Raw genomic sequence first — 12,500 nt, forward strand, 5'->3', positions numbered from 1 at the left:
TAACCTGAAACTACAGGCTGCTATTGGTTGAATAACCTGAAACTACAGGCTGCTATTGGAGACCCCACACTCACCGCTCCTGTCCTGCAGTATCCCAGAGTTGAAGGGCAATGTGTCTGTTGTCCACTGTCAGGGTCTTCACTCGATAGTCTATCCCTGCAATCATGGGGGAAGAGCAATGACAGGGAATAGTCCAGTTATTAGAACATTCTCTGAGGAAACATCTCCTTCATCATCACAGGGTGAGGTCTACATCAATCTGATAACAGCAGCATCCCTGAGGTCAGGGCCTGGGCCAGTTACTGTGTAACTCAAGGCTGGCCTAACCCAATGGCTAGATACCATTTCACTATGGAACATAACTATCAGCCACCCTTAGACAGCAATACTGCTCTGTCTCACACCATTCACTACATCAGGACACACAAACTCGCAATCCAGACTGACAGTCCAGTGCAGCACTGAGGGAGTGCCACACTGCCAGAGATGCCATCTTCCAGAGATCACATGAAATCAAAGCCCCAGCTGCCCTTGCAGGTGAGTAGATTATTTCAAGCAGAACAAGAATGGGTTTATATTAGATTCCCTACAGTGTGGAAACAGGCCCTTCGGCCCAACAAGTCCACACCGACCCTCCGAAGAGCAACCCACCCAGACCCATTCCCCTACATTTACCCCTTCACCTAATACTACAGGCAATTTAGTATGGCCAATTCACCTAACCATCTTTGTGATGTGGGAGGAAACCGGAGCACCCGGAGGAAACCCACGCAGACACGGGGAGAACGTGCAAACTCCACACAGTCAGTCGCCTGAGGCGGGAATTGAACCCGGGTCTCTGGCGCTGTGAGGCAGCAGTGCTAACCACTGTGCCACTGTGCCATTCATGTTGACTTGTGTTGCCTTCACGGAAAAGGTTCCACGGTTGTGAGATTATAATTAATTAAATAGACTGTTGTCCTTTGAAGCAAAAAAAAGGACAAATAGATTTGTTCCAACGATTTAAACTCATGAAGGGTCCTGACAGAGAGAAATAGGAGACTGTTTCCAATGGGTAAAGGGCTGATAAACACAGCTTACAGATTGAAGGCAAAAGGACTTTAAGAAATGTGAAGGAATAAATTTATGGAACAGCAGTTAGGAATTGGAATGCCGTGTTTCATTATATAGTAGATCCAGGCTAAATGGTATTCCTCAAAAGGAAATTGCAACAATACTTGGAGAACACTTGAAAAATGCGGAGATATCAGGATGATTGAGGGAATGGGATTAAACAGATTTCATTCTGAAAGAGACAGCGCAGACTCAATGGGCCCTTTTTCTGTACTATTTAAGTATTCTATGACCATGATCAATTACATTACAAACTAATTTCATTGGCTTTAACCTCTCCAATGGCAAGAACAGACACTTTATCAATGCAAGTCTTGCTGCCAGCCCAGGGAGCCTATCTGACAATGATGGGTGTACCAGAAAAAGAAGCCGCACATATTCCCAGGGGATCTCAAAGTGATTGAGAGTGAATCAAAACCTTCTGAGATGTCATCATTGTTCATATACAAACACAGCAGCAGAACTGTACACATCAAAAACCTGTACGTAATGAATGAAACAGTTGGCCAAGTCACCTGTTGGGTGACAAATTTAATCAAACAGCATTAGAGGAAACTGGCACTCATGGTAAAAGCCATTGACCAATACGGCACAGCCTTGAATCTGACAGTGGAGGTGTGAACCACCAATTCCTGGGTTTGGCTTCAGTTCTGGTTGTGTCAGTTTCATAGGCTAACATTGGTATTTCACCTGGTTAGCACTAACTAAACCAGGTAGCTCTGATAGTGAAAACATTCATATGAAAATAACACAGAAATTGGGCATGAAGGTGATGTGACTGTGACCAACTCTTCTATCAGTTTTTCCCACTGTGGAATGATCTGAAATATTTACAATAACTAAATTACCAGAATCACCATAACTAACACCAAAACCTAGGAAAAGGTTTGGAAAGGATTATAAGAGATGAGATTTATAATCATCTAGCAAGCAACAATTTGATTTCAGATGGTCAGCATGGTTTCGTCAAGGGCAGGTCGTGTCTCACAAACCTCATTGAGTTTTTTGAGAAGGTGACCAAGCATGTAGATGAGGGTAGGGCAGTTGACGTGGTATACATGGACTTCAGTAAAGCCTTTGATAAGGTTCCACATGGGAGGCTGTTGGAGAAAATGCAGAGGCATGGAATTGAGGGTAATTTAGCAACTTGGATTAGAATCTGGCTTTCTGAAAGAAAGCAGCGAGTGGTGGTTGATGTAAAATATTCAGCCTGGAGTCCGGTTACTAGTGGTGTGGCAAAAGGATCTGTTTTGGGACCACTGCTGTTTGTCATTTTTATAAATGACGTAGACGCAGGCATAGGTGGATGGATTAGTACATTTCCAGTTGACACTAAAGTCGATGGAGTAGTGGGCAGTTTGGAAGAGTGTTACAGGGTGCAGGGGGACTTGGATAAACTGCAGAATTAGGCTGAGAGGTAGCAAATGGAGTTCAATGCAGCTAAATGTGAAGTGATGCACTTTAGGAAGAATACCAGGAAGGCAGAGTACTGGGTCAATGGAAATATTCTTGGTAATGTGGGTGTGCAGAGGGATCTTGGAGTCCATGTACATAGATCCCTGAAAGTTGCTACCCAGGTTGGTAGTGCTGTTAAGAAGGCATACGGTGTGTTAGGCTTCATTTGTTGAGGGATTGAGTTCTGGAGCTGCAATGTTATGCTGCAACTATACAAAGCGCTAGTGCAGCCACACTTGGAATATTGTGTACTGGTCGCCACATTTCGGGAAGGATGTGGAAGCATTGGAAAAGTTTCAGAGGAGATTAACCAGGATGTTGCCTGGTCTGGAGGGAAGGTCTTATGAGGAAAGGCTGAGAGACATGGGTCTGTTCTCATTGGAAAGAAGAAGCTAAGAGGGGATTTGATAGAGACATACAAGATGATCAGAGAATTAGATAGGGTAGACAGTGAAAGACTTTTTCCAAGGATGATGATGTCAGCGTGTACGAGGGGGCATAACTACAATTTGAGGGGTGATAGATTTAAGACAGAGGTCAGAGGCAGGTTCTTCACTCAGAGACTGGTAAGGGCGTGGAATGTCCTACCTGCTAATGTAGTTAACTCAGGAACATTAGGGAGATTTAAACAATCCTTAGATAAGCACATGGATGATGATGGGATAATGTAGGGGGACGAGCTGAGATTAGTTCACAGGTCGGCGCAACATCGAGGGCCGAATGGCCTGTTCTGTGCTGTATTGTTCTATGTTCTATGTTCTAACTCAGTGCTAGTCGCACTGACCCCATGCTATTGTGTGTGATTTACCCTGCTTTATACTGATGCACTGTCGTGGAATATCCTTCATGACTAATCTATGAGTGTTAGCAAACCAGTACAGAGGGAATCTGACTCTGCATTGTAAAGTAACAAGCTGCATTTGGGTCGTTTTGGTTGGTTTCTCCTGGGTTAAAAGCATTGCTGCCTCCACCAGCTTTCACTGCCCACCCCCTAATTGCCCAGTTAAGGGTCAATCACATTGCTGTGGGTCTGAAGTCACTCGTCCCAAACTGGGCAAAGACGGCAGATTTCCTTCTCTGAAGGACACTGGTGAAGCAGATGGGGACGATGCATTGTTGCCATACCTACTGTGGAGGGTATCCCAGGCTCAAAACTATCATCGTAAAACCGCTGGATGAAGGATGTTTTCCCAGCATTGGCATTGCCAACAAACATGATGTTGTAGAGATGGTCAGGATTCTTGCTGATTCCCACCTGTGGAACAGGAGGAGAGATCTAATGGAGGAGTAACACGATTTCAGTTTACAGAATTGCCACTCCCATTGTAACTGGTGCAGCAAGGCCCTTGATTCAGAAACTGCAGTGGGAATACAGTGATCACAGTCGGGTCAACATTCCCAGGAATCGGGGAGCAGGTAATGCAGTAACAAAGTATGCAATGCTCCCTCATGACATTCTCACGTCTGCCATTTTATCACAGAGTTCAAACTGTTTGTTTTAAATCAGATGTCACGCATCACATGGTCCTGACTCAGCAGGAACTCTCATGAAGGTGAGGTACGGGAAAATGGTTTTAAATAGATAAGAGCTTGATGACCAACATGGACATGACAGGCCGAAGGGCCTGTTAAAACCCCAGATGGTTGGATAACCCCAGATAGTGAGCTAATCACAGACAGTGGGATAACCCCAGATGGTGAGCTAATCCCAGACAGGGGGCTAACCCCAGACAGGGGGCTAATCTCAGACAGGGGGCTAATCACAGACAGGGGGCTAATCACAGACAGGGGGCTAATCCCAGACAGGGGGCTAATCCCAGACAGGGGGCTAACCCCAGACAGGGGGCTAATCTCAGACAGGGGGCTAATCCCAGACAGGGGGCTAACCCCAGACAGTGGGCTAACCCCAGACAGTGGACTAACCCCAGACAGGGGGCTAATCCCAGACAGGGGGCTAATCCCAGACAGGGGGCTAACCACAGACAGTGGACTAACCCCAGACAGTGGACTAACCCCAGACAGTGCAATAATTGTCAGACACTGGGGAGAATCCCTCTTTCAGCAATCCAGGTTTCACAGCCTCCAGACCTCAGTTGGCTGTTCTGGAATTGAACCTGGGACCTTCGTGCTGTGAGGCAGTAGTGCTAACCACTGAGCCACCGTGCTGTCTGCAGATTCCCTGCCCTCTCAACACACCAACCTGTCTCGAAAGCTAAGCGGAAGATCAGCCATCTTCTGTGGGACTGAGTCTTTCCCTGATGCCTGGTTCCTACTCCCAGCTACCTCTTTCATTTTCTCTGCCGCTCCAGTTCTTACCGAAGTTATTGCTATTTGTTGAATGATTCCATCAACGTCATCGCCCATCGCCATGGTCACGTCCTGACCTTCGACCCTCAGGTGAGGGAGTGCAGGACCCTGTCCCAGGGGTGTCAGGTTTCGGGTCACATGCCGTCGGATGGAGCGAGTTCTCTGAAGTCTGTGAGCCACAAATGACAGAGAGAGAACAGAGTTACTTTGCAAGCTGCACAATTAGATCAAGCTGCTCTGAAGGAATATCACAATTTATTCGACCGTTAGTAACAGAAGGATGCCATTCAGCCCATTCGGTCTATACTAGCTGTCTATATGGCACCAGGACTTAGCGCCATTCTCTCATCTATTTTCCCAAAAGCATGAACACTATTTTAACTTAGTTCATCATCTAAATTAAAAAAAAAGAAACAAATGGATCTAACAGCATTGACCTAAGCATTAGGTATGGACATGACAAAGGCAAACACAGCCCCCTGGTCCCTGCAATGTCATCCTCATTTACACCTCAGGGCTAATGCAGAAATCAGGAGAGTTCTTTCACAGACTAGTCAAGCAACAGCCTGGGATCACAGAGTATACCCGAAAGACAATGTCCCAGACACAACCATCGCCATCTTGGTTTTGTCCTGTCCCACTGGCAGGACAGATTCAGCAGAAGTACTGGTGACACAAAGGTACACAGGCAGGAGGGAGTTGCCTGGCCATAATGTCTCACGGCTTCAGGTCAAACATGGGCAAGGAAACCTCCTGCTGGTTCTCACCAGCCTTCCTCCCTTGGCTAATGAATCAGTACTCCTCCATGATGAGCAGCTCTTGGAAGAAGCATGGTGGGTGGCAAGAGCAGAGAACATACTCTGCCTGAAACTTCCAAGAGTGGTCCGGTAGCACCAGTGGTTAGTTAGCTGTCGAGAAGGATGTCAATCACACTGCCCTGTGGCCCAACATTTCAACTCCCTCCCCCCCCCCCCCCCCCGCACTCTGCCGAGGACATGGAGGTCCTGGGGCCTCCTTCACCACCGCTCCCTCACCACCAGACGCCTGGAGGAAGAACGCCTCATCTTCCGCCTCGGAACACTTCAACCCCAGGGCATCAATGTGGACTTCAACTGTTTCCTCATTTCCCCTTCCCCCACCTCATCCTAGTTCTAAACTTCCAGCTCAGCACTGTCCCCTTGACTTGTCCGAACTTGTCCTACCTGCCTATCTCCTTTTCCACCTATCCACTCCACCCTCTCCTCCCTGACCTATCACCTTCATCCCCTCCCCCACTCACCTACTGTACTCTGTGCTACTTTCTCCCCACCCCCACCCTCCTCTAGCTTATCTCTCCACGCTTCAGGCTCTCTGCCTTTATTCCTGCTGAAGGGCTTTTGCCCGAAACGTCGATTTTGCCTGTCCTCGGATGCTGCCTGAATTGCTGTGCTTTTCCAGCACCACTGATCCAGAGTCTGGTTTCCAGCATCTGCAGTTATTGTTTTTACCCAGAAGGATGTGGCTGCCAGTCCAGGAGAGAAAACCTACTTTATCCCATTTCAATCCATCTACCTGTCACAGATATGTGTCAATTTATATCAGAAATTGTGGGAGTGACCACTGCACACTACCCTTGTAGACATGGTCTTGGATTTACATTGAGGATACTGTCCATGTATGCTCCAGATTAAGCCATGCTTTACTCACGCTAATTCATCGACAATATTTACCTAACTGACAATATAGAAATATGCCCAGCGATGACTCAGCCCCAAGAAGGAGAACCAATCCAATATGCTAATTACCATCCAATCAGCCAACTGGCCATCATTAGTAAATTTTTCAGACAACAACTTGCTGATAAGACCATAAGACATAGGAGCGGAAGTAAAGCCATTCGGCCCATCGAGTCCACTCCGCCATTTAATCATGGCTGATGGGCATTTCAACTCCACTTACCCGCATTCTCCCCGTAGCCCTTAATTCCTTGTGACATCAAGAATTTATCAATTTCTGCCTTGAAGACATTTAGCGTCCAGGCCTCCACTGCACTCTGCGGCAATGAATTCCACAGGCCCACCACTCTCTGGCTGAAGAAATGTCTCCGCATTTCTGTTCTGAATTTACCCCCTCTAATTCTAAGGCTGTGTCCACGGGTCCTAGTCTCCTCACCTAACGGAAACAATTTCCTAGCGTCCACCCTTTCCAAGCCATGTATTATCTTGTAAGTTTCTATTAGATCTCCCCTTAATCTTCTAAACTCCAATGAATACAATCCCAGGATCCTCAGCCGTTCCTTGTATGTTAGACCTACCATTCCAGGGATCAACTGTGTGAATCTCAGCTGGACACGCTCCAGTGCCAGTATGTCCTTCCTGAGGTGTTTGGTACAAAACTGGACACAGTACTCCAAATGGGGCCTAACCAGAGCTTTATAAAGTCTCAGTAGCACAACGGTGCTTTTATATTCCAACCCTCTTGAGATAAATAGCGTATTTATTGTAATATTAGGAAATATTAGGACAGGTAAGGAAAGCTTGGAAGAAGATGGAGGTGTTCAATGGCAGAGAGGGAGGGAGGGAGGTGGAGAGGTTTAACAATGGAATACTAAAGCATGGAGACTTAGCAACAGAATGCCTGGTGACCAATGGGAATTGCAAATGTGTTGGAGTTAATTATCCAAAACTCCCTAGAATCAGAGTGCCACGTAGTAAATATAAACCCCCTATTCAAGGAAGCTTGGGTGGCAGGAGCAGGGAGCTATAGGCCAGTTAGCTTGATGTCCATCATGGGGAAAGCATTAGAATCAATCAGTAAAGAAATTATAGCTGTGCAGCTCGAAAAGCAGGGAATCTTTAAGAGTCAGCATGGTTTCATCAGAGGGCAAGAATGGTGAACCAATTGATGGGAGGTGTTTGAAGGAACAGCGTATGCTGGTGAATAAAGGGGCATACTGTCATTGGATTTTCAGAAGGCATTTGATAAGATGCCACATCAAACGTTATTAGAAAAGATAAAAACTCACGCTGTAGGCGTAATTTACAGCAGGGACAAAAGACTGGGTAACTGGCAGAAAACAGAAAGTATGGAGAAATGGGACTTTGGCAGGATCATAGATCATTGAATCCCCTACAGTGTGGAAACAGGCCCTTCTGCCCAACAAGTCCACACCGACCCTCTGAAGAGCAACCCACCCTGACCCATTCCCCTAACACTACGGCCAATTCACCTGACCTGCACATCTTTGGACTGTGGGAGGAAACTGGAGCACCCGGAGGAAACCCACGCAGACACGGGGAGAATGTGCAAACTCCACACAGTCAGTCGCCTGAGGCGGGAATTGAACCTGGGTCTCTGGCGCGGTGAGGCAGCAGTGCTAACCACTGTGCCACCGTGCTGCCCCTTTATAGGGGCTATCTCTTTCAACGATCAGAAAAGAGTAATATGAATATCGTAGGTAATTCATCACATTGCCCATCACACCCTGGGTGGGTTACTCTTTGGAGGGTCAGTGTGGACTTGTTGGGCCTAATGGTCTGTTTCTACACTGTAGGGATTCCATGATTCTATGAAAAAAAAGTCCTTATCTGTACGTGAAAGGATGACCCCTAATTGTCAAACAGTGCAAGATGGCACAGTGGCTCAGTGATTAGCACAGCGCCAGGGACCTGGGTTCAGTGGCTCAGTGATTAGCACAGCGCCAGGGACCTGGGTTCAGTGGCTCAGTGATTAGCACAGCGCCAGGGACCTGGGTTCAGTGGCTCAGTGATTAGCACAGCGCCAGGGACCTGGGTTTGATTCCCACCTTGGGCGACTGACTGGGTGGAGTTTACACATTCTCCCCGTGTCTGCGTGGGTTTCCTCCGGGTGCTCCGGTTTCCTCCCACAGTCCAAAGATGTACAGATTAGGTGGATTGGCCATGGGAAATTGTTCATAGTGTCCAGGGATGTGTAGGCTAGGTGGGTTAACTGGGTCTCGGTGGAATGGTCTTTGGAGGGTCGGTGTAGACTTGATGGACCAAATGGCCTCTTCCCGCATTGTTGGGATTCTATTAAAAGACAGGTCTGTGAAGTTACAAAAACAAACTTTTGTCTGTATGAAGAGACACAAGTTTAACGAGCTACAGGGTGCATATGCAGGGCTGGGACAAATGCAGAGTGTGGGGCATTCACAATGTATATGGGGGTGTGTACAGGCTCCCTTACCCTTCTCGCTCCTCTCGCCGCGCTGCTTCCTCCTGCTGATGTACCAGCTGATCCCGGGCTTCCTGAAGATGCTGTTGGATCTGCTCCAGCTTCATCTCCAGCTCCTGATTGGTCCCTTTGAGTTTTTGGTTCTCAGTGATGGCTGCCTCCTGTTTACTGCGCAGAGAGACAAGCTCTTCCTGTAACTGGGGGCAGGAACACACACAGGGACCACATTCAATCACCTTACATCACATCGCAATTCACAAAACTTACCCTGGAAGCTGTTAGACTGTCTGCCCCTGACTTGCCCACTCTCGGGGAGAGGGTGATGGAATGCCACTGGCCTAGATGTCAAGGTGAAGGGTTGAAAGACAGGGCTGAAGAAGGGCTCATGCCCGAAACGTCGATTCTCCTGTTCCCTGGATGCTGCCTGACCTGCTGCGCTTTTCCAGCAACACATTTTCAGCTCTGATCTCCAGCATCTGCAGCCCTCACTTTCTCTCAGGGAATCAATCATGCCTTAGCAGCTTGTGGAATTTAAATTCAGTTAATCAAAGCAAGTCACACTGACACCAACCACAAAATGATCACCAATTGTTGTAAACACCCATCGAGTTCACTAATACCCTTTAGTGAAGGAAATAAGCCATCCTTACTCGGCCTGACCTCCAGATCCACAGCATCTGCTCGAACCTTACCTGCCCTCTGAAATGGCCGAGCAATCCACTTTGTTCAAAGGACATTAAGGATGGACAAGAGTAGCATACACACCCCAAGAAAGAATAAAGAAAGATCTCTCCGTCCTTGCCCTCCATCTGAGACTTGATGAGGAGTTGCGGAATTTGGACCTTGCGGCAGCTTCCTGTGCCCCCTCCAAAGAGACTTACAATAGACATCCTCATTAATAACGTCACAAAAATGATATTCCGAGCCCGTCCTTGAGAGTGCTTACCCTCCAAAGCCTCTCTGCTGGTCTCTCCACCTTGGCTCTGTTGCTCCCAGCTTCTCACCACCTCGGACCTCTCCCTCTTTCTGCATCCATTTTCTTCTGACACTGGTCACCGTTCATTCCCTGCCCACCAATCCCATAGCACTGTGAGGCTGCTCTACAGTCATAGTGATGTACAGCACAGAAACTCATCCCTGCTGACCTGATATCCAAAATTAATCTAGCCTCATTTGCCAACACTTGGCCCATATCCCTCTCAACATTTCCTATTCATGTAACCATTCAAATACCTTTTAAATGCTGTAATTGTACCAGCCTCCACCACTTCCTCTGACAGCTCACGCCATTCATGCACCACCTTCAGTGTGAAAATGTTGCCCCTTAGGTCACTGTAAGGGCGGCACGGTGGGCGGTACGGTGGGTGGCACGGTGACACAGTGGTTAGCACTGCTGCCTCACAGCGCCAGAGACCCGGGTTCAATTCCCGCCTCAGGCGACTGACTGTGTGGAGTTTGCACGTTCTCCCCGTGTCTGCGTGGGTTTCCTCCGGGTGCTCCGGTTTCCTCCCACAGTCCAAAGATGTGCAGGTCAGGTGAATTGGCCATGCTAAATTGCCCGTAGTGTTAGGTAAAAGGGGTAAATGTAGGGGTATGGGTGGGTTGCGCTTCGGCGGGGCGGTGTGGACTTGTTGGGCCGAAGGGCCTGTTTCCACACTGTAAGTAATCTAATCTAATCTAAAGTCTTTCCCCTCTCACTGTAAACCTAGGCCCTTTAGTTTTGGACTCCCCTACCCTGGAAAAAGACCTTGGCTATTCACTCTATCCATCCTCATCATGATTTTCTAAAGTTCTATGAAGGTTATTCCTTGGCCTCTGATACTTCAGGGAAAATAGCCCTAGTTTATTCAGTGTGTCCCTGTAGCCTTCTCCCTATACCAAACACCTTCTTCACTACCCAGTCTACATGTGACTCCATCTTAAAGGAACTCTGAACGTGGATCCCAAGGTTGAATGATTCAGCTCGTTACAGAGAATCATAAAGTCATACAGTCAGACAGCAGGGAAACTGACCCTTCAGTCCAACTTGTCCATGCCAGCCCAATTTCCCAAACTAAACCAGTCCCATATCCCGCTAAACTTTTCCTATTTATGTACCTGTCCCAATGTGCATTGTCCTCCCTTCAATCCCATAGTGCTGGGAGGCTGAAGTTAGATCCCCACCTAAATTCCAAAAAAGCACCCCTCCCCAGAATCTAAGAGGAAACATGTAATTTAAGGTCATCAGCCAAGTGTCAACCATTCTGTCAATGATACTTCCCCAAATTGTGTGGATTTAACTTTCCCTAAAGAGGAAGTTGACACAAACTGAGGCCTTTGGTGAGAGACTGTCTCCGATTCACTGAGGGTTTCAGGCCTGGCTCAGGCCCTTTGTCCCTCAGCTCAGTGAGGAGACCTGAGTGTCTGGGTGGGGACTGCACTGGGGGAGACAGTTCCTGTTGGACTGAGGCCCTCCCTCCAGCTGCAGCTCTCATGGTGGAGACTCCTGCTTCCTGGGCCCAGCTACCTCTTTCATTCTCTCTGCTGCTCCGTCACGTCCTGAAGACGCTGCTGGTTCCTCACTGACTCCATCTCCATCGCCACCTGTTGCCATGGTTACATCCGGGCCTTCGACCCTCAGGTGAGCGAGTGCAGGATCCGCTCCCAGGGGGGTCGGTTTTTGGGTCACACGGCGTCGGATGGAGCGAGTTCTCTGAAGTCTGTCGAGGAAATTCAGAGCGAGAGAGAGAGAGAGCGAGAGAGAGAGAGCAAGAGAGAGAGAGAGAGAGAGAGAGCGAGAGAGAGCGAGAGAGAGAGGGAGAGAGAGAGGGAGAGAGAGAGCGAGAGAGAGCGAGAGAGAGAGGGAGAGAGAGAGCGAGAGAGAGCGAGAGAGAGAGGGAGAGAGAGCGATGTTACTTTGGGTTCAACAGGAGTTGATGCAACACGACTGATGATCTGAACATATACACTCACCTCCCCAACACCAGAGGGAGAAGGGAACACAAAATATATTCAGTGTAAAAATAAATTGGATTAATGTCTGACTCAGTAGATTGGTTGAAGCAGGTACAAGGCTCAAACAGCCAGTCACTGATGCTCTGTAACTCTGCTGGGGGGAGAGTTTAAGACTTCAGCAGTTTCAGCCTCATGGGCGTATGGGGGAAGAGTGATTGGATGATGTGTGTCCTGGGTAAGGAGCTGGGAATTTGTGTGAGATGTTGGATTGGAGAATTCAGGGATGGGGAATGAGTGAGGGGATCGAACGCTCAGTGGGCCACACAACCTCCTGGGAGCCTCTTACCCTTCTCTCTCCACTCGCTCAGCTGCTTCCTCTGGTTGATCCACCGGCCGATCCCGGGCTTCCTGAAGATCCTGTTGGATCTGCTCCAGCTTTGTCTCCAGCTCCTGATTGGTCACTTTCAGCTTCTCAATCTCAGCGATTGCCTCGTTGTGTTTACTGCACAGAGAGAAAA

General features: G+C 48.1%; 1 protein-coding gene across 1 annotated transcript in view; it reads right to left on the reverse strand.

The window, feature by feature from the left end:
* Positions 1-12,500, reverse strand: part of LOC122546376 (uncharacterized) — a 217,389-nt gene that overhangs the window by 63,389 nt on the left and 141,500 nt on the right. The window contains exons 31-36 of the mRNA XM_087973794.1: positions 12,329-12,484; positions 11,555-11,747; positions 9,061-9,245; positions 4,885-5,044; positions 3,694-3,823; positions 75-156 (exon numbers count right to left, since the gene is read on the reverse strand). Of these exons, the coding sequence (XP_087829920.1) occupies positions 75-156; positions 3,694-3,823; positions 4,885-5,044; positions 9,061-9,245; positions 11,555-11,747; positions 12,329-12,484 (906 nt within the window). The remainder of the gene's footprint in view (positions 1-74; positions 157-3,693; positions 3,824-4,884; positions 5,045-9,060; positions 9,246-11,554; positions 11,748-12,328; positions 12,485-12,500) is intronic.

The sequence above is a fragment of the Chiloscyllium plagiosum genome, unplaced genomic scaffold, assembly GCF_037043375.1.
Source record: "Chiloscyllium plagiosum isolate Xiang-an unplaced genomic scaffold, Cpla_swu_hap1 HiC_scaffold_26, whole genome shotgun sequence".
In the NCBI taxonomy this organism is placed as follows: Eukaryota; Metazoa; Chordata; class Chondrichthyes; order Orectolobiformes; family Hemiscylliidae; genus Chiloscyllium; species Chiloscyllium plagiosum.